The sequence below is a fragment of the Mchenga conophoros genome, linkage group LG3 (assembly GCF_057382185.1).
Source record: "Mchenga conophoros isolate Kocher_MC1m ecotype Shallow Benthic linkage group LG3, M_conophoros_male_GT1.1, whole genome shotgun sequence".
Lineage (NCBI taxonomy): Eukaryota > Metazoa > Chordata > Actinopteri > Cichliformes > Cichlidae > Mchenga > Mchenga conophoros.
Window position 1 is genome coordinate 25273318 of NC_140528.1, and position 25938 is coordinate 25299255.

Consider the following 25938-nt stretch of genomic DNA (forward strand, 5'->3'; position numbering starts at 1 on the left):
GACGCTGTACACACAATCACACTCCCCAAGCGTACTCTACAAACCGGGTCTAGGTACCCTTGCCCCTGGAGGGGGGAATTGCACCCAGACCCAGGTGGTGTTACCCTTTTCCCTGTGGTGGGGAGAGGCAGACCACCCCGACTCCGCAGCAGCAGGGAGGCCCCACACCCCAGACCGCAGTCGGACGGCCAACTCCTCCTACTAGCCCTCCCGCTCCAGCAGGCCGCAGAGAATGGGGGTGGGAGAAGACTCCAAACCTCCCTCCACCCGCTCATTGTAGTGTTGATGCATATGTGTTCTAAGGTGCAATTAAAACCCAGGAGGGCATGGAGCTACCTGCCATGGAGCAGCAGGTAAGCGCATAGTCCCTCCTGCTAGCCCTCAATGACTAAGTGTATTTAAAATTGAGAGGTGGGCAACGACGTCAGGGGTGAGGTATACACCCTGATGGTAAATTGGACTCCGTGATTGTGCCCACCCCCAAGATCCTATATGTATGTGTAATGAGAGTGTGAATAATGTGAATGTCTAAGTTGTGGGATAAAATTGAGGCAGAGGCAGCCAGAAGGGGACGGGGGGGGGGGGGGGGGGGGGTAGCCTCCCCTGCACCCTGGTGACATACCCCCACTCCAAGGCCCTGCATGTGTGGGTGGTTGTGGAGGAGCGGGAAGAGGGAGGCAGCTGGAGATGGGGAGGGAAGGAAGGGAGGGGCAGGTAACCCCTCCCTGGGGCCAATGTTTAAAACATCGTTTTAAACATTGGCCCCTCCCCCGCTGACCCCGTTTTCTGAAAGTTTTTGTCAAAATATCTATCTGAATTTTTTTTTATTTTCATATAGTGTGTGTGTGTGTGTGTGTGTGTGTGTGTGTGTGTGTGTCAGATATTTAGTGTTCACTTTGGCATCCGATTTTCTTTGGTTATACAACACAAGGTTTAAATTTTCCACAGCAGAATGCAATAGCAAGGTACGATCACATGAGGGAGCTCTCTGCCTCCCCTCTTGTCGTTACCAAACTTTGTGGTGGGATGCTGGTGAAAACAGCTGTCACTGTAAAAACTGTACACAAAAAGGTTGTTTTGCATTTATTATTCTGAAGAAGTTTCTCAATTTATATTTGCATTAAATTCTACTTGAAAATAAACAACAATGAACTGAGTCCTTTAAGATAAGATAAGATAACTCTTTATTGTCATTGCACAGTCATACATAGTACAGTAGTACAATGAAATTGGAAAAACTGTCCTACGTCGGCACTACATATAACACAACACGACACGATATGACACATCACAACGTAACAAACAACACAACACAGTATATTAACTTAGTATAAAAAAGAAGAATAAGTGTATGTGTATTGCACACTGTTATTATTGCACATTAATTATTATTGCACCTTTTTATAAATATAAATATTATTGTTATCGTTTTAAACATTGTTACCTCCCCCTAAAAAGTCCAGGGAGGTATCCAGTCAGGTCAGTTATTTACATTGATCAGGGCTATTGCCCTGTTGTAAAAGCTGTCCTTGAGTCTATTTGTTCGGGACCTCAGCAGCCTGAACCTCCTGCCAGACGGCAGCAGCTTAAACACCCGGTGTCCTGGGTGTGTGCAGTCCCGTAGGATGCTGCGTGCCCTCTTGAGACAGCGAGTGCTGTACAGGTCCTTCAGGGAGGGAAGAGGATGTCCAATGATTTTTTGGGCCATGTTGATGACCCTCTGGAGTGCCTTTCTGTGTGCTGTGGTGCAGCTGGAGAACCACACACCGATGCAATATGTCAGCACACTTTCAATGGAGCAGCGGTAGAAGACGGTCAGCAGCTCCTTCTTCAGGTCCATTTTTCTGAGGATTCTCAGAAAGTGGAGACGCTGTTGGGCCTTCTTTAAGACCGCAGAGGTGTTAGAGCTCCATTGGAGGTCTGTGTCTATGTGCACACCCAGAAACTTGAAACTGGAGACCCTTTCCACGCACTCCCCGTTGATGCTGACAGGCTGCAGCTCGGACTTCCTCCTTCTGAAGTCAACTACCAGTTCTTTTGTTTTGGTGGTATTGAGGTCCAGGTTGTTGTCTGCACACCAATCTGACAGCCTCTGAACTTCAGCTCTGTATGCAGTCTCATCTCCCCCTGAGATGAGCCCCACCACAGTGGTATCATCTGCAAACTTGATGACTGTGTTGTCTGGGTGGGAACTAACACAGTCATGTGTGTACAGAGTGTACAGTAGGGGACTCAGTACACAGCCTTGTGGAGAGCCGGTGTTGAGGCTGAGGGCTGAGGAAAGATGAGGCCCCACTCTAACTCTCTGTTCACGGTCTGAGAGGAAGTCTCTGATCCAGCGGCAGGTGGTGGAAGGAAGTCCAATTTCCAGCAGTTTATCTATTAGTCTGTCCGGGAGTATCGTATTGAAAGCAGAGCTAAAGTCAACAAAGAGCAGCCTGGCGTAACGGCCCTGCACTTCCAGGTGAGAGATGGTGGTGTGGAGCGTTGTAGCAATGGCATCTTCAGTTGATCTGTTAGCTCTGTATGCAAACTGGAGCGGGTCGAGTGTGGGTGGCAGGCAGGACATGATGTGACGTCGGACCAGTTTCTCGAAGCACTTCATTATAACAGGTGTTAGAGCAACTGGTCGGTAGTCGTTGAGGCTGCTAATGTTAGTACGCTTTGGCAGTGGGACAATTGTGGCTGACTTTAGGCACGGCGGGATGCAGGACTGGGACAGTGAAGTGCTGAAGATCTTAGTGAAGACCCCAGCCAGCTGGTCTGCACACTCTTTTAGGACCTTTGCGGTTACCCCATCTGGTCCGGTGGCCTTCCTGGGGTTCACTGCCCTCAGTGTGCGCCTCACCTCATATTCCTGCACTATGAGGCTTGGGCTGCTGCTGTCCGATGTTTTTTCTGCTGCTGCCTCTGGTCCCTTCACCTCAAAGCGTGCGAAGAAGTGGTTCAGCTCCTCTGCAAGCTCCGCGTTACCCTCAGTCAACGTGGTATTGCCAGGTTTGTAGTTGGTTAAGTGCTGAACTCCCTGCCATACCTGTCGTGAGTTGTTGGTGGTGAAGTGGTCTTCGATCCTTCTCTTGTACGCTGCCTTGGCCTCTCTGATGCCTCTTTTCAACTGAGATCTGGCTGCACTGTACTGCATACCATCACCGGATCTAAAAGCGGCGTCACGTTGCTTCAGCAGGACCTGGACCTCTTTAGTCATCCAGGGTTTCTGGTTGGAATACACCCGGAGACGTTTGTCCACAGTGACACTGTTGACACAGAAGTTAATATATGAGAGCACTGATGTTGTGTGCTCTTCAAGGTCCTGATGTTCGAACACGCTCCAGTCCGTGTTTTCAAAACAGTCCTGCAGCTGATGTGATGCACCTTCTGGCCAGGTTTTCACAGTTTTTGTGACTGGGGGGGCTCTTCTCCTAATGGGAGTGTATGCAGGGATCAACAGCATGGACATGTGGTCTGACAAACCTAGATGTGGTAGAGGGGTTGCTCTGTAGCCTTTTTGGATGTTGCTGTAGGCTTTATCCAATGTGTTTTTCCCCCTCGTTGCACATTTAATATGCTGTTCAAATCTGGGGAATACTGACCTTAAATCAGCATGGTTGAAGTCCCCAGCTATAATGTGCACTGCGTTTGGATGGGAGTTCTGCTGGTTGCTTATTGTCTTGTGCAGCTCCTCCATGGCAGAGTTAGCATTAGCATCGGGTGGTACATACACGGCCGTTACCATGACAACAGTAAACTCGCGAGGTATGTAGACGGGTCTGCACTTCACAGTCAAGTATTCCAAATCCGGGGAACAGTGGCTGTCTACAGTCTTTGTGTTTTTGCACCAGCTGTCATTGGTGTAGATGCATAAACCCCCTCCTTTGATCTTACCGGAGTGGCCGTTCCTGTCGTGACGGTGAACCGTGCGGCCTGCTAGCTCAATAGCCGAGTCCGGAATTGATGGCTGCAGCCAAGTCTCTGTGAGTAATATTATGCTGCTGTCCCGTACACACTTATTGACTGCAATTTGTAATCTCAGTTCGTCGATTTTGTTGGTTATGGACCTGACGTTGGAGAGGAAAATACTCGGAAGCGGTGGCTTAAATGGCTGTTTCTTTAGCCGAGCTAGTGGACCCGCCCTGCAGCCACGCTTTTGCCTCCTTTGTTTGCCTCCTTTAATAATATAAGTGCACATATTCAGGTAAGTGCTGAGGTAATATTAGGTCAGATCATTAGAAGTTTACACAGAGATAAAGAGATTTGATGACTAATGCTGCTTTAACATTTTAAGACAATGCATAAACCATGAAACAGTAAAACAAACAAACAAACAAAAAACAGGTTTTGTGGCTGTTTAGGTTATTATACACCGCTGTATTGACCCCACAATTCTACGTGCACCCAATCAACTGCAACCAGCAGAGCTACTGCATTGCTGCTGCTGCCAGTGCCGTCTGCTGAAGAGCTGTCATATGTTGAAATTTGACTGACATTATTCTTCACAAGAATAGCACCTGCTGTGTGAGTGTGAGAGTAGTAGAGTAGTTGGAACTACTGCAACTGAGCAGAGACCATTCACTGGTGCTGTGAAGATTCCTGCAACAGAATAAAGGAAATATATTGTTTTCTTTCTGTCCAGCCAGCCTGGCTGTAGCTCAGACTGTAGAGCATCATGCAGGGTCATCTGCTAATTGGAGGGTTGGTGGTTTGATCATGCCAAATATAAAAAGCAGTGGTTGGGTGAATGTGGCATGTTGCATAAAGCGCTTTAAATGCTCCAGGGGAGTAGAAAAGAAAAGTACTGTATTATGCAAAATATAGCATTCGGAAAGCGATAAATGGGTCCAGCATTGAATGTGTTTATCCAATGAAAAAATCTGTTCAATTGGTCGCCACATTCATGTTGTGAAGCAGCTGAGTTGTGGATTTCAAACCCCAGACTGTGATTCAAATACAAATACTTCTCTTTTGCCTTCATCCACTCACTGATGTCCGTGTCGCCTTTCTGTCCACATCCTGGCTCAACAAACAAGAATCACAACAACAATCACCTGAAGAACTACGAGGTTTTTTTTAGTCCCGTCTTAGTTTGTTTCTTATTACTTAAAATAGATAAAGCTGAAACCCTAGAATTTCATGGCACTAAATTAGTAACATACGGTTATGGTGTAACCTGGGTTCTCTAGCATATCGAGACTATCTCTCCACACAGTGTCTCGATATGCTAGAGAACTCAAAATTTTAAGATGATAACCAAAACTTTTGAAATCATAACTCAAAATTACACTTACCTCTGCTTGCTTTGCACAGAAGCAAACTTCCACACATCTCCCACAAAAATCAATTCTTCTAAACTAATATTCATATTTACTAATTAATTATAATACGTTAGTAACACTTACACTAATGTGTATGCTGTGCTTGTTGTCATGAAAAGGTTGTCTGATTAAATATAAAATGATCTGCTTTGTGTTGCTTGACATTTTCATTGCTTGACAAGTTCATAAAAGAAATATCAAAGAACTACAGCAATGTTGGAAGCAACATTTTCTACAATAAACTTTTTAAGGACTTTGGACCAGTTTGATTAATATATTATGCCTTTTACTAGCGTTTTTTTTTCTCCATAAATGATTTAGAGAAAAAAAGAAATTCTGTTTACCACAAGCAGTCCTTTATAGTTCACCAGTTCACCTTCATGACACTGACTATCACAGCTACACTTCAGGGGCCATCTTGCTGAAGAATCGGCATTTCCAGATGAGCGCCTGGGAATTTGGAGGACTGGATATCACCGGCAAATCTATTGGTTCAACATCATCCTGTGGAGAGCTGGTTTTTCTGGTTTAGCCATGTGAAAAATGTTTCAGTGTTTCCTTTTTGTCATGGATTTGCCCCTCTTCTTTCTTCTTATCAACTATTATTATTTTGTACGATACTAAATCGGCATCTGCTTTCGATGAGAAATCTGTTTGGTTGTACAGGTCGAATTTGGTTAACTTTGGTCAAATTTAAATCTAAAAGGGCCAGGTTCAACTCTCTTTTTTAAAGCAATTTTGAACATTTTTTGTGTATTTAACTTAGATCGTCCTACTGTTTCTTCCCATATCGCAGGTTGGCATGAAAGGATAACCAAAAGGTTTCAGCATTTTACATTTTAGCAACATTTTACATTCATGGATTCATTGTGAGTACAGGAGGTTTAATTGTTTTTTTTATAAAAACATTAGGAATCATCACATATTGGAGTCAAAACTTTTTAATAGTAATCATATAGTAAGTTGAAACACAAATGGAAAAACCAAAGCTTTCAAGCTGAGTCAAAGCCCAAGCCCAGGCAATAACACAGCACTATAGGCGGCAGCAATTCAATTTTATTTGTACTATATAACTTCAAATCACAACAGCATTAACCTTAAGGCAACTAAGCATTATATCTTTCCCTAGTAGTGGAAGTTTATACCAAACAAAAATATAATTCACTGTCTTGCATTCAGCTGTTACATAAACGTTTAGAATCTCTCAGAAGGAATGATCTTAGACTCTCAGATAGTTTGATCTGTTTGGACTCAGATAGGGATGGTTTGGAAAGCACATGGTCATTTCCTGGAAAGATTTGAATAGCTAAGCCTGTAAGAATATGAAACCAGATCATTTATCATTCAAAATGTCACTGTCATGTGGTGCCAATGAAAATTCTTCAGATCTAAAAGTTTAGGTTGTAATGCTTTCATCAACTCTGTATCACTTAATTTTTGCTTATTCTAACTTGACAGCCCCCCATCAGAGAGAGAGAGAAACTATCATATTTACACTACCAGTCAAGTTTGGGCACTGTCACTATCTGCAGAAGCAGACTGTGTGGAGTGAGGAGGTGGACCAAAGTGAGGACACGTGAAAATTAAACTTGATTTTAACAAAGGGCGAGCTGTTTATTGAAGGCTGGTAAAACAGTACAAAGACAAAAGGCAAAGGCACAACTAAGCTATAACCTAAACTAGGTGAGCTAAACATAAAGAACCTAGAACATGACAACCTGATGTGGAAAACCTGAAACACGAATACTGCACCAAGTGAGAGTTAACAGTTATTAAGAATTAGCTATTACGATTAGCCTGTGGTCAAAGCAGTCATTCATTTCAAAATGATAAACTCCATCTATTTTCTTACCACTTACATATATATTATTCTTATTCACACACACAGGCCTAGATGCTGATACTAGATACTGGCAACCTTCTGGTACCACTGGTTGCAATTATGACTCGTAAGTTGTTCATGAAGGTTGATGGCAGTCACTTTAAAACTGATTGAAAAACACCAGTCAGTGAACCCCTAATAATTGCAAGCTGCTAGGGAAAAAGACTGCCTGTTGAAATTGTTGCTTGAGGCTACTGGCAGCTGCAAGGGAAATTTGGTCACAAAGAGATATGAGGTGCTGTACTAAAAACTTTCTTGCAATTACTTTGATCAGTAGCAGATTATCTGTATTTCTTATAGTTTTATATCAAAGATGCTGACTTATCTGCAAACACTCTCCAACTGCTCTTTGTATGATAGTGAAACCATGAAAGCTCCAACACATACCTCAATTAGGGAACACTTGCCTTCAAAGTAAAATTTGTGCCTTTTGAAATGTGTTGGTTTAACCAATAAGGTGTATTTTTCACTTAAACAAATGGTCACTGCTTCTGGTTTTCATTGCACTTCAAGTCTTACTACTGCTCTGCAAGCTAAACAATACATGCAAACAACTCAACATCTTCCATCCAAACCATGGTTGACTGGGATAAACTGGTTTTAACCAAAATAGTCATAAGGAACAGCCTTAGTGCAGCATCCTCTTTGCAACTGTCAGCAACCTCCAGCAACCACTCACCAACTGGTTGGAGAATACATATTTTTTCCAAGCAACTTATGGTTATCAAAAGGTTTGCTGACTGGTCTGTAGGCCTGAGTGACTGAGGCCTTAGATATCCACATTTGAATATTTTACTTCTATTATTGCAGTAATTTCAGTGTTTAAACAGACTGCCTAGTTGAGGAGTGTATCATTTCAATAAAACAGTTACTGTCTGAGGTGCTGGGGCAGGTGCATCAGACAAGCTCGGATGTCTGTAACAGCTCCAGGCAATTTGCCCATGGTCTCCCATCTCTGCATGATGGGATCAAAGCGGTGGACCAGTGCAGACTCACTGTAGTCATCTTGGCAATACCCTCCCAGTACATAGATCTTCTCCTCCATAACAATGGAGGCTGCACCAACATGAGGCATGGGCAGTGACGCAAAAGTAGTCCAGCAATCAGCCACAGTATCATATACCTCACAAACTAGTTGATCAGTGTAAAACTTCCTTAGGTTACAGACTCCACCGGCAACATATAGATGACTCTGTAGGGCTTCCATGCAATGCTGGGCTCTATCATAGGTCATGTCTGCCAGGTAGATGGTTCCCCTCTCTGGGTGGTACAGACATGTGGAAACAAGGCACTCATATTTGCAGTTGAAACCTCCAGATATGAAAATCTCTCCATTAATGATAGCAGCAGCATGCCCACTCAGAGCCAGGTCCAGCGGTTGGACAAAGCTGTGAAACAAGAGAAGCCAGGCAGTCATGTCCAGATGGACAGTTGTAAGGAAATTTTTTTTTTTTTTTATCTGCCTTGAATCCAATATACCACAAAATGGCATTACTTGACATATATGTAACTTTAACAAAACAATTTTATCAGAAATCATGTGAAATATAAACACATGAACCTTCCAGTTTACATTTCTGTGATGACAGCATGACTTTGGACGAGGTGAAGGCAGCAACTTGGATGAATCCTCATTAAAGTCTGAATGTTTAGATTTCATTCTTTAACTCACAAATGCTATAACTGAATGCTGTAATGATGTAATAGACAATATTTATGTTGTTTTGCTTTCTTTAACTTGCATTTCTGTTTAAGATGCACCACCATACCTGTGTAACTTTCCACCTGGTGAAACCAGAACAGCAAAATACGAATTTCTTTAAAACATGAGACATTTCTGGGATTACAGTAGTGTGAAAAACCCATTTTTTGGTGAATACTATAATTCAAGGGCGAGACTGACATCTGCTGTGGAAATCATGGTACTGCATTTGAATTTAAGGGTAAAGCATGAAAAACTTCTATCCATTATAACTATTATAAAACTTGACTCTTTTCATATTGCCTCAGTCTTTTAACTTTGTTGGCTGATTGGTATGTCCACAATTCAAAAACAGATATATTATTCAAGCCCAGCTAAAATATCCATCATCCATTATTCAAGATTCTGTTTCATTTTAAATAACTAATTTTACCTCCAGGAGTCAGTGTCTGGGTTGTACATCTCAACACTGTCTACGTTGGTGTTGATGTCTTTATCTCCACCAATGGCATAAAGATGTGATTCACGTACCACGACTGAGAGGTTACTTCTGAACTCCTGCATGTCTGCCAGCCTCTTCCAGCAATCATTCACTGGGTCATAACTAGCATGAGTGCGATAAAAAAAATAAAATGTGATATATGTAACAATCTGTTTTTGTGAATGTAAGAAGATGTATATTCACTGACTAACAGTTTTTATTTACCTGTAGGCAGTTTTCATAATGTCATCCTTTGCATAAAAGAAGCACCCTCCAATCACATACAGCTTCCCATCCATTACGGCAACTCCATGCCTAAACTTTGGTTTATCTGGAATCTCAGTTAATCTCCTCCACTCAACGTCCTTCACCAACCCTGTGCCACTGCGTAGGGAGTTTGCAAACCACACTTCCCTGCTCGGTATGCGCTGACCAACATCTGGATTCAGTTGGTCTCCTCCAACCAGAACTAGAGTATCTTTTGGTCGCCTGATCCGCCAGTGATCCTGGGACTTTGGAAGGCTGAAACCAAATTCTTTAAGTGCTGAACCATAAAGTTCCACCTCTTTGTTGCCAAAGCACTCCATGCGTAGATTAATGGCTCTAACCTCTCTGAACTCTCGAAAGGTCATGAGGGGGAAGCGAACTCCAGTCATGAGTAAGCCTGCATGGGCCAATCTTTCTTCGGGATCAGCCTCAATCCATGAGATTACGGCTCGAAATACAGCCAACTCTGAAGGTACACAAAGGCCATCGCAGCGAAGGAAGCTTAAAAGCTTTTCTGCTTGTAGGTCCTGAAACTTTGTTGTGCCTGATACTTCCATAAAGTTCCTCAACACAAAGTCATTGGCCTCCTCAAGAAGATCTGATATTTCATATGCTTCAGCAAAAGATGCCACATCCAGGCAGGAGCTTGCCTGGATCTCTTTTTTCATAAAGTTGAGGCAAATTGATAGAGCAGATTGGAATTGAAGCTGAAGCGCCATGCAGGTAATCTCAAAAACAGAGTCCCAGCTAAGTAGAAGGATCCCACTGTATGAGTAGCCAATAAGAGCCTCTAATTCACATGTAGACAGGAAAGGAAGGGCAACACAACTCTGATGGGATTCCCTCATTCCACATGTGAACATGCCACGGAAGTAATCACTGCTTACTGCCAAAACAATTCTGTGGACTGAAGAGAGACAAAAGAAAAGCTTAAACTTTGACCACTATGATGCATTCATTAGGATATCAAAGGCAGTTGTACTAACCATGGAAAAAAGTTCCATCCACGTCCAAAATGACATCACACCCCACTCTATCTGCCCACAACTGTTCAATGGACCGAAGAGTAGTTTTTATTTGTTCTAGAGCAGAGATGGTTTGTGCTTCTTTCTTGAAACATTCACTGTTCTCCTTTCTTTCCTTGTTTTTGCAGATGTCCACAAGTCTTGGAATTGCAAGAACTTGAGCTGCAGCTTTGATCCGGGCCATATTATCATTGTTCAAAGATGACACAAGCCCAGTGTAGGCAAACTCAACAACAGCCTGAAGCCCAATATGGTCAACCTCTGAACTCAATTGCATTGACCACCTCTGGACTCCATCTTTGTCCTCACTATTGTCAGATTTCTCCTCACTTTTATCCTGTAGTCTTTCCAGAAAGAAGCCACTGACAGCAGCCAAGATAAGGGAGTGCACTTGGAAGCTTTTCTGATTTTCAGTTGTCAATGTCAGGTCCGTAAGAAGAGATGAATCCAAGAATTCTTTCAGAGCTACAAACACCTCTTTAGGGTAGGTTTTGTTGTGGCATGCCTGGACTTTATTCTCTTCAGCTCCCAAGCTTTCAGCGCTTATGTGCTCCGCAATTCCCTCCTGACTAGTACCGTTCATTCCATCTCGAGTCTCTTTTTTGTCACTCCTACTTGTCAAGCCCATTCTTGAATCATTGTAAGCAACAATTCTTCGTAGCTCCCGGTTGTCCTGTTCTATACCTTCACCACCTTCTTCAACAACTCTTTTCCTTCTCTCCTTCTCTCTCCTCCACCGTTCTTCCCACTCCATTGGCAAGTAACGCCTTGTAAACTCCATGTCATTGGTTATTTTCTTTTTGAGCAATAGCTACTTTTGTCTTTTCAGTTACTTATGCCATCCAGCAAAAAAAAAAATACTGTTCTAATGATTTTTGCTACTTCCTATTTAAATCCCCCCTGTCGTTCTCTGTCTTGGTCTCAAGTTCACTTTCTGCATAAACAAGCAGCTATTTATAGCTACTGGGTCACATAGGTTTAATTTCAAGTGAGGCTTCACATGGTTTGTACTGATTCAGAATAAGGAGAATAGAGTTTTTTTCTGCTACAAACATTTCACATTAAACAGGTATTAAACTGAATGACAGCAATTGGCCTTAAATATAGTTAGGTTCTATTAGTGATTATTAAAGAGAAAATATTTTACAGTTCTCCAGTTACTTGCAGTAATGGAACTTTTTTTCTTAGAAATAGGGATTGATACACAATGAGGAGGAAGGATTTGATGGCATAATCTCTGGGAGATCTAATTGCAGTGGGAAAATTGTACAATACTGCACAGACCTGAATTAACATCACGTAATTGACAGGGGGATGCATAGAGTACTAATAATAAGTAACATTAAAACAGATGCGCACTATTGACTTATTCGATTTGTTATCATAATCTCTTTAGTAGACAGTAGTAAGAGATACTAGTCTTAGATTTCCACAGCATTGCTGGTGCAGCATAATTCTCTAAATGCTATGTATTAAAATTTTGAGTCTTAAGTAAAACTGCTTAAATTTGCAATGTTTTGTAATTCAAAACATTAAAATAGATACAATGTGAATCTGGTGGTTTTAAGGTTGGTTGATGGTTACCACTCGTATATTTAATGAATAAATACCCTTGCAAAAAGGTATCATAAAGAATTATATAAAAGATCTGGCATCTTAAAAGTGCCATATCTAGAGTTAGAGTTAGGCTTTGGGTGTAAGCTTTGGGCTGTGATGACTGTACAAAACAAAACTCAACTCTAATCTTAACCCTGGACAGACACAGATGTCAAGTGGTATAAACATCCAACCAGTCTATGGCTGAAAACTAAATGTACTTTCATGAACAAATGTCACCAATCTATGCGGTACATCGTTTTTATATCTAAGACACACCAATATCAGTGGTCAATAATCAATAGTAACTTTATTGTCCCCAATGGGAAATTGATTTGCAGTATCAAACAACACATACACAAGAAAAAAAACATTTTAAATAGTTAATATTTTACATGGGGATAAGCAAAAACAAAGAGGAGCTAAAACGTGGTCATGCTGTTATCATAGTTTCTATATCTCTTAAATTACTTTTACCCAACCCCTTGTTTCTCCTACAACCCTATTCCCATTCCACGTGCAGATAAAAAGCAGGTCAAAGATAAAGTCACGTTTTCTGTTTGTAATCTGGTGAGTGTGATAAATGTATATTCCATTTCCAATGCTTTATTTAACTCATAAAAGTCCTGAATAACAAACTGGCAATAAGGAAAAAGGTTAAAGTTTATTCCATCATCATAAGATTATATGATGTTTTTCATCACTTTATTTCTAATAATTAACCCAGACCCTTTTATAAATAGGTTCTTTACACCGTGGTCATCAGTGAAACACACAAATCGGAGAAATACCATCTAACCTGGAAAATGGAGAGATTAACAGTAATTATTCTTATTTGTTTACTTGCTGGTTTATCTGAATGTGAGGAAACGGGTGATCAGAATGAAATCAATCAGAACCTGATCACTGAGCTCTCATATGAAGATACTAAGGCCGAGAACAATAACGACGTGTCAGCTGACCCAGGGTCTGAAACAACAGCCCCTCGGACAGTAAGCAAAACAACTGACCATCTATGTGAACCCAACATCCATATGGTGCTGAAGGAACTGGGGGCTCTAGAAGAGCGACAGAAAGCCACTGTGAGGGCTCTTGAAGAAACAAACAGAAAGCTGGAAGCCAGTGAGAAGAAGGTGGCTGCACTTAACAGCACACTGACTGAGCTCAGGACAGTGTATGAAGGTAATATTTGGTAAAAATTAACTGAATGAATGAATAAAAGTAATGAACTTTGCAGTCATTGTGCCATGTAACTTTTCATGAAGTCTATTTTACAAAATAGTCTTTTATTACTCATTTTTGATGATTGTTGTTACAAAAGCATTTTAGTTATAATACTAAATTTAATTTATTGCAGGCGAAAAATTAAGCATTAGGGAGGTTCACATGTTTGGTGCCTACAGACAGATTTCTTCTATTTTAGCTTCTCTTCATTTGATGTCTGTAAAACCCAGAATCAAATTTGAAATCCTTCTCTCACAAGGAACTCACGGCACAATATTGTCCGAACAGAGTACTTAGTCTCAGGCTGCAGACTAACTTCTGGTTCTGAGTTTGTGAGTAGAATGGGAGGCAGCGCGTTCAGCTCTCAGGCCTGTCTCTTATTCAACCAGCTTCTAATTTGTGTTTCAGGTGTCAGGTATAGTACACTGTCTACTTCTCTCTTCTAGATTAGGTTTAATACTTTCCTTTTTTATAAAGCTTAGTGCTCAGGCTGCTGGAGGATCTCCAATTCTTTTCCACTCCCCTTGTTTAATTCCCCACATGTTTATATGCCCTAACGCATTAAACTTTTTCTTCTCTTTTTGTCTCATCTCTCTCTGATATTATTGAATTCATACTTAGTTGAGGTGAAAGGTGACTGTTTTCTGCTGATTAAATACTGGCTAAATACTAAAGCTCAGAATTAATCAAACCAAGGCTCAAACCAGATCTGGTGAAAAACAGATGTTATTATTATAATTTCTTTATAACTTCTAGTAAAGTTTCAGTTCTTGTGAGCTTCACTGCTGTTGTACTAACAACAAAATGAAAAGGTGTCACTGTGTGTTTAAACAATTCTAGCTCTATAACATTTAAGAATGGTGGCAACATTATAGTATAATAATAAAAATATTAAATAATTTGAAAACTGATTATTCTTGTTATTGTTACTTTTATTTATTTATTCATTTGGAGGAAACAAGCTAAAATATATTTTCTGGTGTTTTTAGGACAACGTCAGGTTGCATTTTCTGCTGCTTTACCCACAGAAGCCACTATTGGGCCAGCAAATTTTCTTTACCCTCTGGTGTACAGACATGTTCTGTACAACGTCGGAGGACACTACAGTCCAGTAACAGGTTAGAAACCAGTGTGGCTGTGTGTGTGTGTGTGTGTGTGCACGCACGTGCGTTCCCCCTGTTCTGCTGCTGAGAATTTTATAATCTTTAAAAAGTATTTCTGTTCAGTCTGTTCTATTCAGCAGGAGCATTATTGGATTAATTGCTGTTACTTTCTGGTTGTTTTTCGATGCAGGGTATTTTACAGCACCAGTTCAAGGAGTCTATTATTTCACCTTTTCTTCTTTCCGGTGGGCAAGAACCACTGGAACCAGTGGTGGCAGTCTGTACCACAATGGAAACAAGATTGTATCATGGTATGGTCACAGTCAGGCTCATCCCATCAGTGCCTCAAACAGTGCAGTCTTAATGCTACAAGTTGGAGACAAGGTCAATGTTCGTCTTTGGGATAACCAACAGATCAGTGATAATGAAAATAAGTACTGCACATTCACTGGATTTTTGCTTTTTCCAATGTGAAGTGGCATCAGACAAAAATGTGACGTGTCATTTTTTGTACACTTTATTTTCTCTTCTGAAAATGTTGTATTTGTTTTTTTGTGTGGTTGACAAAGATGTACTCCATCTAATAAAGTTGTTTTAATAACCATGAAACCCCCCCCCCCCCCCCCCCCAGTCTTATAAATACAGTATTTTTTTATGTTCTTAATCCTTACCTATTTCTAAGTAATTATGTAATTATTGTGGGAAATGCAAAAAAAACCCCACAATTGTCTATGCTATGGTATCTATGCGAATTAAAACTTAGTCTTTTATTTAAAATAAACGGTTCTATTCAGGTACATTTGTAATAAAAAAAAGAACAAAAGAAGAGGGAGTCATTTTTCATATCACAAGAACTACGTACTGTAGAAACTTAATGGCTGCTGGGAGCAAATGAGGCAAAGTTATGACTCACAACCGTTCTTAAAAATCTCTCAAATACGCAGTTAGCTGAGATGAAATCTTATTCACTTTAAATATCTACTACATCTGTATTACCGGGATACATTGCTTAATACAAAATCTAAATAACGAGATCTAACATTGACTCAGAGTAGAAACATTTACAGTATAGTACATTTCTTTGACCCCACAGTGTTGATGCATGACTTCCCTCAGTCCTTCTCACTTGAAGGTAATGAGGTATTCTGGGTAGGCCTGGTCATCATGGAAGATCACAAACATGCTGGGCTGCTGCTGGTTGTCCACCAGACTGTCGTAGCAGTCAGTGGGATCTGAGCCTCGAGGAGGAGGTGAAATCATGCTGCTCTTACCGACCGTGTAACGGCCAGTCAGGACACGAACAACATACATCCTCTTTAAGCCTGATTTGTCAGCTGGGGAAAATCCGTTAGCTGAATATGCTGCATTGACAGCAAAGTAAACTCCTTTTCCATACTTTGCAGCTGTAATGAAATCACACAAAAAACCCAACAAAAATTAGGATACATTTTAGGAGCATGTCCTTTCTTTCCTTTAAATGACATATTATAAAAGATGCCTTACCATGTTTTCCTGCGTGACCCCTGTCAAATCGGTCCCGTTCAATGCATTGGCATGACTCTGCTGTCGTGCCATGGTAGAGAGTCTTCTCACCTAGCTCTGCTTGTCCATTCTTGGCAAATATACGCTGCTTACACACACTGTAGGCGTTCCACAGGTAGAGGTTTTGCACACGCTCAATCTGAGGTCAGAAAACAAATTAGTCAACTGCCTCATGTTTTATGTTAAAATATCTTAGCAAGCATGATTTCTTGTAAGAATACTCACTTTGCAAATGTTGAATTTGGCTGTTTTCAGGAAACCCTGGGCTATTTCCCGGTATTCCTGTGAGGTAGGCTGCAGTTCTACCTTCATGAACAATTCTTCCTGCATAGGATCCCATTTAACTGGCATCTCCAATGCTAAAGTAAAAACCAAACAAATGAACCATATGGTTAAGGCAAGATACTTTCCTGAAATAAGTAGTGAGGCAAAGTTTCTACATCACAAAAGGGAATGGTCTTAACACAGGTGACTATGGTTAAAACAAAACAAAACAAAACAAAAAAAGAGAACCTAGAAAATGTGACAAACCTCCAGACTCAATCCTTTTTAGCTTGTATGTCATTCCTGTCACCCCATTTGTGGCTTCTTGTGTCTTCAGGTTTACAGTCACTCTTGAGCCATCTGGTGCATCTACGTCAAGAAAGATTTTGTCCCGCGTATGAGCATACTCCAACATGTAGTTGTCACGCAGACTCACCTCCTGCCAGGCTCCATTTATGCCCTTCAAAGACCACTGCACATTTAGAGCTGTTATTGCTTCTTCTTTATCTTGAAAGTCTTTAAAAAGTGCTTCTTGGGTTGCTCTGCCTATGAGTTCAGTGACACTCAAAACGTCCTCTTTTAGGCCTTCCAGCACATAGACGTCTTTTCCTGACCCCGTCTGAGCTCTTGCTTCTGGTCTGACCGTATTTCCAGCGTTCTGTTGATGTTTCTTGTGCTCCAGGCTTATTCCAAAGACTCTGATTTTTGCCTGCACAGCCTCGAGCTCCATGGGCTCAAGCGCTGAAAATTCCTGCACGTCTACTTCCCTCTTTATCAGGTGCTTCTGCAGGATCCTCTCCAGCTCACTTTGGATGGTCTTGGTGATGTATGGATCACAGCTTATTACACGTATCATAGCTTGCTGAGGTTTAGAGGAGGCAAAGTTTTTTTCTTGTGGTCCCATTGAAGAGAAGAAATTTGATTGTTTCTTTTGCCACTTCTTGAGCTTTTGTTTGGCTTTTTCTAGAAAATGAAAAAAAAAAAAAAAAGCAAATAAATGGGCAGTGGAAAATACCCAGTGAGTATCAGCTTCTGCTCTAGGGTCACTATTACTCATTTTGTGACTGCAGTTCAGGATCAAATAAGGTAGATAGACTGCTGTGAAGTTGCTTTAAATTTTCAATATTCCTAAAGCACAGGTTACTAATGCTAATGCTTTTGCTAATGAGTGCAAGCTAGCAGGCTACAATATTGCTGTTTAATACCAGAAACATCTATAGATTGTGGAAACTTTGTCTACAGTCCTGTCTACAAGGTTTCATCACCACCAGCTTAAATCTCTGATCTGGGCCTTCATCCCTGTCATGGTGGCTTCTTTTGGCGAATTTGTTGACAAAACGTGAGAATTGCTGTGTGGTAGCTGTAGAGCTATTTCAAGATATCAGTGGGTGAAATTCTAGTATTTCTTATCCTGGTACTTAACATTAATTACTTCATAAGCATACTTATTACTTAACCTCTGAGCTAAATATGGTCATTCTTGGCTCTTAAACCCAACATGGACAGTGCCAAAACACTAACATTGAGGCTGAGTCTGGAACCCAGTCAGTACTGTCAAAGTAACTAAGTCCAACTTTTATATATAACCTATGACATTAGCTCGCTATGAATCAAAGGAATGTTACTTGAGTTATTCTCACATCTGAAAGAAAAATTGCATTTAAACTTGAATACTTATTACATGAATTTCTTTAGAAAGTTTCTGAGATGTACTAGATTCATGAAAACTGCTGACAGCTGTAATTGTCAGTTAATTTTTGTAACTGGCAATTGTCAAAGATTTCTAATGCTCATTGAATAGTTTTTAATTTTTCATTAGAGTCCTGGTTTAACAAAGAAATCTTCATTAATGTTCAAGGGGAGTGCAGAAGGAAACTTTCCAAAATTTTAAATTACAACAAACCTCTCAGACTGATGCGGCAAGGAGTTATTTGTCCAAAGCGATTCTCCAGCTCTTTTCTGCAAACACAAAGCGGGTGATTTAAACGATGAAATATGATTGGGAAAACAATGCTTATGGTATAATGTACTCTCATGTTGTGAAGATGTTTTGTTTCAAACCTGAAAGCCTGGAAGACTGGTTGTTCCATGATGACAATGCGAATGAGTGAGAGAGAACTTGGTTTCATCTTTGCAATAGCTGCAGCTATCCCATCCAGCATGGCTTTACAAGCTTTATCATAGGACATACCCCCCACTCCTGATAGGATATAAGACAGTTATTGAGAAAATAATGTGCATTATACAATGTTACAATAATTGATTATATGCTCTACATTTTTTCAGTGGGCACTAATTTGCTGCTAATAAGATGCAGAAATAAACACTTCCACTTGCAGACTCATATACATATATCAGCATACACACAGGTATGGAGTACTAACCCGTATTGATGGCTGGGAAGGACACAGAGTTGTAGCCTTTGTTCTCACAGTGCACCAGTATCTTTTTGCAGTACTTGCGAATCAACTGAGGATCGCATTTAAAGCCAACGTGGATGATTTCCTTGCATCCCAGCATTCCAGGCCCTGTGGTGACCATCCACTCTGATGGAATTCCTTCCCAAAGAAAGAAAGAAAGAAAAAAGAAAGATTAATCAATCAAAAACACAAATCTATAAAGATGTTTAGTGTTTAGTGTTATTCCTAAGACTTACTTTGAGCTAACTCTGCTTGGACTGATGGCCCTGCTGCTGTCACAATGGCTTTGGAGACACCTGCAGACACGGTTAGATATAAACCTAGAGTCATTTTCAGTTTAAGCAAAATATAAACAAAATTCTTGTGGTCCTGTTTTCACATTTTTTGCTCAGTAATAAATACAACATTTAGATTATACCAGAAGAGTGAGAGAAGTCAGTCGTATTGACAATGACATCGGTGCCCCCATTTAAGATGTCTCCACGGAGCATCTGAACCTTGACCGCACCCAACATGGCTGTGACCTCATGATCAGACAGAGAGACATGGCGGTAAAAGGACTCTAAAGTGACAGAAATAAGAAAGAGTCATGGTTAAATATGATACAGTAAATAGTCACAATTTTCACAAATTGTTATAAAGCAATAAACAACTTTCTGCCTCCAGATAAAATATTGTAAAAAACTAAAAAATAATAAAAATATCTATTTATACATAAGTGTGTTACACTTATGTGGTGTTTTCCTGCCTCTTTGGAATCAGATAATTAATGTGGTCTTAAGGATGAATTCATTTAATTTCTAAAGAAGAAATTTACGCATGTTTTTAATTATTTTAAAATTCAAAATGAAAACCTCCCAACCTTGATCTGGGTTAATATCATTTGTGAATCCTCTGAGATGCAGATTTCCCTGCACAGACTGGAAGGCCTGCAGATAAAAACAAAGTGATGCTCTTTTAGTAGTCAGTTGTATTTCTTCTTGGTAGTAAAAGGTTGTCCACTGACCAACACATTTAGTAGCTAAACATTTTTATTTTTATTTTTTAAACAAAGGACTGTAATTAAATGGCCTTTACCTTGCTTGAATCTTTGTCACAGGGATGAATCACAACACGCACCAGGAAAGGTGGACTGTTGATTCTGTTCTTTTCAAATTCACCAACCTCCTCCAGAAGAACCCTGGATGCCACGCTGTGAGGAAATTGTAGGACAGCACCCGTCCCGAGCACAGGAAAGGCAACTGAACTAAAACCTCTGATCTGACAGGATGCCAGAATTTTTCTGATTCCCTGTCTCAGCACCTGGAAGATTAATTTATCATTAGGGTTGTAAATCTGAGTCACAAAAACCTATAACAGCACACAGAATTCTCTCTTAGTTCACCTGGACTGCTGTTCCATTTTGATTGTTGTCCCAGGAAATTAGGTTGAGGAAGACCACTGCTTTGCATTGCAGAGGAGGTAAGTTCTCCACCAACACTATTTCACCAGGCAGTGTCACACCTCCTGCTTCCTGATGAAACTTTGCAATCATCTGAGGCCCAATCACTTTTAACAGCCCACTTCCAACACGAGAAGAAACAGGATCATGGGCAACCATAGGAGATACGAGGACATCAACCTTAAATCAAAAGCAAATTTTATTCAGTTTTAAAGATCTTGATCATCATGTCAATTAATTTAAAAATCTAATAAATCAGCCAATAACTTCTTCCTTTCATACACGAAACAAATACAAATTTCCATGACATTGGTTAATGTGTAGTTATTTGTGAGCCCTTAATAAAATAATATGAAAATGCAGTTACTAATAATCTTGCTTTATTCTGCCTCACAACTCTACGTGGATCAGCTGGTTATATTTGTGATGCTCCACAAACATTTAGGCAACAGGGACATTACTGAGCGCCTTCTGTGGCTCAACTTTGCAACATTAATACTTGTAATGTGGTGCAACCCTGTTTCTCTCATCTCTTGTTTACTTTTCAAATTTTCATGTCATATTTTTAGTCTTTATTAATACTGAGACCAGCATTTTAGCAAATGGCTAATATTAGCTGATATATGTAGGTGTAAATAAACCCCTAGTACTACTGCAGAACTGTATATTCAACCTTTATATAGAAATATTCAATTGTGCTCACTAGTATTTTACCTGTTGGTTCTCTAGTGTTCCCTGAACGATCTCCACTTGGACGCAGCACCCAGTAGAGCCAGCAGTGGCTTGTCCCGCTGTATTTGGGCCAGATGCATTTGGCTGGAATTCGGTACTTGTCCCTCGAAGAATTCTGTCACACGCATCCCGCATGGCCTTCACCACCTCTACTTTCTTATCTATCAGGATGATTTTGCTCAGACTTCGACCTCCCTGACTGCCAAACTCTTTAACAGCAGTTGCAATAGCCTCAGCGCACACAGTAAGAGGAACACAGAACAAACCCGAGCTGATACAGGGCATGGCTATGGATGTAAACTTCTTCATTTCTGCTAAATTCAGAGCAGAGCTGACAGTCTTTTCCAGTAGCATTCTCTCTTTGCCACCACATTTTCCATTAACAGGCCCAACTGCATGCAGCAGTTTCTTGCATTTCAGGTTTCCGCCGGTGGTCAGTACCACATCACCTGTAGGGATTTTTCCAATTTGCTTCACCATGGCTCTGCACTCTATCTGCACCTGAGGGCCACCTGCTTTACTCAGTGCTGCAGCCACACCACCACCATGTTCCAGATCTTCATTAGCAGCATTCACCAGAGCATCAGCCCATTGTGTTGTGATGTCACCCTGACAGACCAACACCTGGAGCCCATCGCAAAGGTTGTATTTGGTAACTCCTGAATTTTTTCTACTAACATGATTCTGTTCTTCAAGCTGTATGAGACACTTGTAGGATTGACCAACACTTACGAGAGTATTTCGTCCAGCGAGACCTTCAAAAAACCTTACTGCCCCTGGCATGCTAATGCTGACTCTGTCCCTAACAAGGGACTGAAGAAGTGGACCCAGCTTATTCCTAAACTCAGTCACTTTTCCAGATGGGCCTTCCAGTAGCACCACTGGTCTAGAGGAAGATGTTAAAGGACGTAAGGTAACCTCTGAAGAGTCACACTTAAACAGCTGCAACAGGTCTGGCAAGAGTTCTAGCAACTCTGGGAAAGGGAGAGCGACATGTCCTTCTACACTTGCCTGGTCCAAAATAAACTGTGTGACAATGTCGCTCAGCTCTTCAACCTCTTTGCTGTGGCCCACTAAGTACACAATGCTGTCTGAGGTAAACACAACTTGAGCCCTACACTGCCCTTGATTCATCTTATTTGTCTTGGAATTAAGTTTTTCCCGAAGCTCCAGTGGCACAATGGAGCAGTTCGGAACTTCAAACCTGACATCCTTGAATTTTTCTTGCAGGTTTTTTTCCGCATCATCAAGTTTACCAGCTGACAGTGCAAAGAAAAGTAGCTCTGTGTCTCTTAACTCTATTTCCACCTTGTCACCGACACCTAAAAAATCACCTAGCACCCTTGGCCCTCCATATACCTTTCTGAGGAAGCTGAAAAAATGTGGGCTCTTGTCAGAAACTGTGCGATCTAACACCAATTTCTCCTTATCGGATACTAGCTGTCCAGCCTTAAGAATCTCCTCCACAGTACCTGCCAAAGTCAGCTGACCTTCGTCACCCTGTGTGGCTTTCACCTCTGGAAAATGTTCTCCCAAACTTTGCTCAATCTCTCTCCAGAGGAGACGGAGTTTGGCCTCACCCAGTCGACGAATACTGTTTTGCTTCTCACTCTCACCTGATGCTGATCCAAGTTTACCTCTTATGCCCTTGACTTCCAATAACTTGGCGTTCACCTTGGGCTGTCTCCCAACCACCACTGTCAACCCAAGCTCGCTGTACACCTTCACCTCATCTGTTGTCTTTGGAGAGTTCAAGGACTGGAGCAAAGCTTTGACATTGCGAGGATCCACCTCATAGTGGGACAGGTAGCCATCAAAAACCTTGTCTACCTCAGCTTTCCAGTTAACATCTGCAGCACATGGTTGATCTCTTCTGACTAAAACCTTATCTGGGAAAAGCTGAGCACTGCAGCCCACAGAGAAAAGCTCTGTCTCCAGTTCTTTTCCAGCCTTTGGACATTCACTTAAGTAACGGAGGAGATAGCTATCAATAGTTGGTTCGTATTCTTCACCACTGAGTGTCAGGCTTGATGCAGGAGATGACTGATTCTGCAGAAAGATATGCCAAAGAACAGCTGTTAATAATGAAAAGATATATTTCCACATTTTACCTTCATTAAGAGTTTTAATTTGTTTAAGTCTTAAAGATTAATATTATTTGAGGTTTATAAGACTGGAAAAATACACTTAACTATCTTCTGTTCTTTCACAATGGTTGCTTGGGGTGATATGTAATTCCAATCCATTACAATAGTGTCACTTTATGTTTCTTTTATGTTTTTTTTTCCAGAGTTTATTGAGTTTTTTTTCTTTGTTCTCAGTTTATTATGACAGCAGCTCTGCTGTTTACCCCTTGTGGAATCTCACTCCTTTGTGTGTATATATATTTATATGGTCTTTGTTTCTGTGACTCTGTCGTCATAAGTCGTCTTTTCACACTTGCTTCTGGGTGTCTTTGTTCCATTCTTGCAATACAAGTTTCTTTTTTAGGTAAAAATGCAAAAACATGTGCTGAACTTGCAACAAGATAATTAACATGCTAATGTTGCTTATCTATGCTTAACCTCTGCATCATTTTGTTTTTACTCATTTTGCAAGTTTTATACAGCTGGGTTGTCTTTTTTAATCAACAAACAAACTTTTTCAGTGTCTAACCAACAAAAAGAATTGATCACTTTCTTTTTTCCTTTGTTTTCAGTTATATAGTGTTGCCTTTACAGAGCAATAACACATTACAAAGCTGACCTGTGAAGAGCTTACATCCAGTTTGGGGCTAACTGGCTGGCCTGGAGACGAGGAGGATGTGGGAGAAGAGATGGGAGGTCCTGGGCTGTCTCTTACAGTCAGAACCAGAGTACAATCTGGAAAGTTGAACTCATGCTGAGATCTTTGCAGGACTCTTTGTTGAGCTGAAACAGAAAAGAAGACATTGTCTTTAAAGCCCAGCTTTTATTTATTTATTTTTTACCGCTACATTTTGATTGCATATGAAATGTGTGTTAACATGAGATACCCAGTCAGCGGCATGCTAACAGACTCACTCTTTCCGTTACAGGTGAATCTATGTGTATAAATGTGATTAGCACAGACAGGTGGTGACATTTGCTTTTGTTACTGCACATAAACCTTTCAGGTTCAAGGATTTTCACTTGACTTGAGTACAGTAAAGAGCAGGGTGCCACTGCATGCTTCTATTTCACTACCTTTATAACAGGAATGATATTTCATATACACAATGGAGAAAACATGATGCTTCAAAATAAATTTAGTTATTCTGCAGTGTAGAGCTAAAAAACAAGAAGTTTCAGCTTCTCAGTCATGAGGGTTTCAAGGATCTGTTTTTGGATCCCCGGCATCAGCATCAGTTGGATAAGTCTCCAGATCACGTGGTGTGCCATTTCCTTACTTTCCCCTGGACTGGGCTAAAAACACCACAGCACTTTACAGGAAGGGCCAGAGTCGTCTCTATTTTTTGAGGCGACTGAGGTCCTTCAACATATGCCAGAAAATGCTGAGGATTTTCTATGAGTCTGTTGTGGCCAGTGCGATCCTCTATGCTGTTGCATGCTGGGGGAGCAGGCTGAGGGTCGCAGATGCCAACAGACTTAATAAACTAATCTGTAAGGCCAGCAATGTTGTGGGGATGGAGCTGGACTCCCTCAAGGTGGTGTCGGAGAGGCGGATGCTGTCCAAGATAAAGACAATGTTGGATAACACCTCCCACCCACTCCATGACATGCTGGTCAGTCACAGGAGCTCGTTCAGTGAGAGACTGAGATTACCGAAAAGCACCACTGAACGACACAGGAAATCTTTCCTGCCTGTGGCCATCTCCCTGTACAACGCATCCACTTAACACACTGGTTACTGCTACAACTAGGCTACACATGTTTCTTTTCCAAATATTTATTTATGAGTGACTTATGTATGTATGTATATATAAATGTATATATTGTACTATTCTTAGTTAGTGTATTGTCTGTCTTGTCTTAATGTTGGTTTATAATGGAGCACTGTAACAAAAAATAATTTCCCCCAGGGATCAATAAAGTATTCTGATTCTGATTCTGAAGCTTGTCACGTGGTTGTTGTAGGGCCCGTACCACATCTGCTTTACTTTTAATTAGAATGACAGCTCGTTTGTTTGGTTGTTTTTCAGTAGGCTAATGTTCTTTCTTGGAGTTTTAGTTGTAATTATTCTAATATCTTTGCGCAGAGTTTTGGATGTTTTTTCTTTCAATATAACAAGCGACGATTACGTCTTACTGGTTTGTGACACTCGCCCTAAACAAAAAGAGTGAAAGTGAAACTATGCTCTCTTGTTTTTCTAAATGGCCACAGTGACGCAGTGACAGATACTTTAAAAAATGTACTTTAAAAAATAAATACACAGTAAAAATACTCTGTCGTATTCAAACTGTTCACATTCATTAAAACATACAAAAAATGATGGACAATAATCGATTAATATAAACTGTTTTCATGCTTACTTTCGCTTTCCATACTTTCATTTTCATGCCATCAAAATAGTTTTCACATTAAGAGATCAAAAAAGACTCTTATTCAAATCAGTTCACTTGACTTACCATCTCGCTCCTTAAACGCGACGCTGTAAACTTTGTCGTTCACGTCCGTCACCGAGCCGCACTCACCGCCGCCCGATTTGCGACGAATATGGAAATAGTTTTCTATCCTCTTCCTTTGCTCTGCGCTCAGTTTGGAACACTCGAAGAAAACGGGATACTTGTAAATGTCCCCCATAATGTGAACTGGAAAGACTAAACAAACTCACACCTGGAGCGAAAGCTTCCAGCAGTCAGAGGCTCAACAGCCCAGCTCATACTGTCAAAGCTTCTTAGACGTCACCAGCCGTGAACGGCATCGTTTCCTCCTTCCTCACTGGAGAACTGTATTATTTAAAGAAATTAAATCCAACAATAGCCTCAAATA

General features: G+C 40.8%; 3 protein-coding genes across 4 annotated transcripts; 1 reads left to right on the forward strand and 2 right to left on the reverse strand.

Moving 5' to 3' along the window:
- Window positions 1-6918: 6918 nt before the first annotated feature.
- On the reverse strand, window positions 6919-11574 carry LOC146577825 (kelch-like protein 33). Its single transcript, XM_085255319.1, has 4 exons — window positions 10628-11574; window positions 9600-10548; window positions 9327-9497; window positions 6919-8579 (listed from the first exon to the last, which is right to left on the reverse strand). The coding sequence occupies exons 1-4, from the start codon at window positions 11445-11447 to the stop codon at window positions 8060-8062; spliced, it is 2460 nt and encodes an 819-aa protein (XP_085111445.1). The 5' UTR covers window positions 11448-11574; the 3' UTR covers window positions 6919-8059.
- Window positions 11575-13068: 1494 nt separating this feature from the next.
- On the forward strand, window positions 13069-15190 carry cbln11 (cerebellin 11). The gene is made up of 3 exons (XM_085267724.1): window positions 13069-13444; window positions 14476-14604; window positions 14780-15190. The coding sequence occupies exons 1-3, from the start codon at window positions 13069-13071 to the stop codon at window positions 15061-15063; spliced, it is 789 nt and encodes a 262-aa protein (XP_085123850.1). The 3' UTR covers window positions 15064-15190.
- A 23-nt stretch (window positions 15191-15213) lies between these two features.
- On the reverse strand, window positions 15214-25851 carry LOC146577827 (protein mono-ADP-ribosyltransferase PARP14-like). 2 transcript variants are annotated; one of them, XM_085255277.1, is made up of 15 exons: window positions 25575-25851; window positions 23749-23897; window positions 20971-23037; window positions 20200-20436; window positions 19893-20117; window positions 19678-19744; window positions 19234-19377; window positions 19052-19111; window positions 18780-18953; window positions 18457-18595; window positions 18299-18354; window positions 16663-17358; window positions 16357-16490; window positions 16093-16270; window positions 15214-15992 (listed from the first exon to the last, which is right to left on the reverse strand). In XM_085255277.1, exons 1-15 carry the CDS (start codon window positions 25747-25749, stop codon window positions 15712-15714), a joined length of 4782 nt encoding a protein of 1593 aa, XP_085111403.1. In that variant the 5' UTR covers window positions 25750-25851; the 3' UTR covers window positions 15214-15711. The 2 variants fall into 2 exon arrangements, with proteins under 2 accessions (XP_085111403.1, XP_085111393.1); XM_085255267.1 differs by having other exon boundaries at window positions 23734-23897.
- Window positions 25852-25938: the final 87 nt, after the last annotated feature.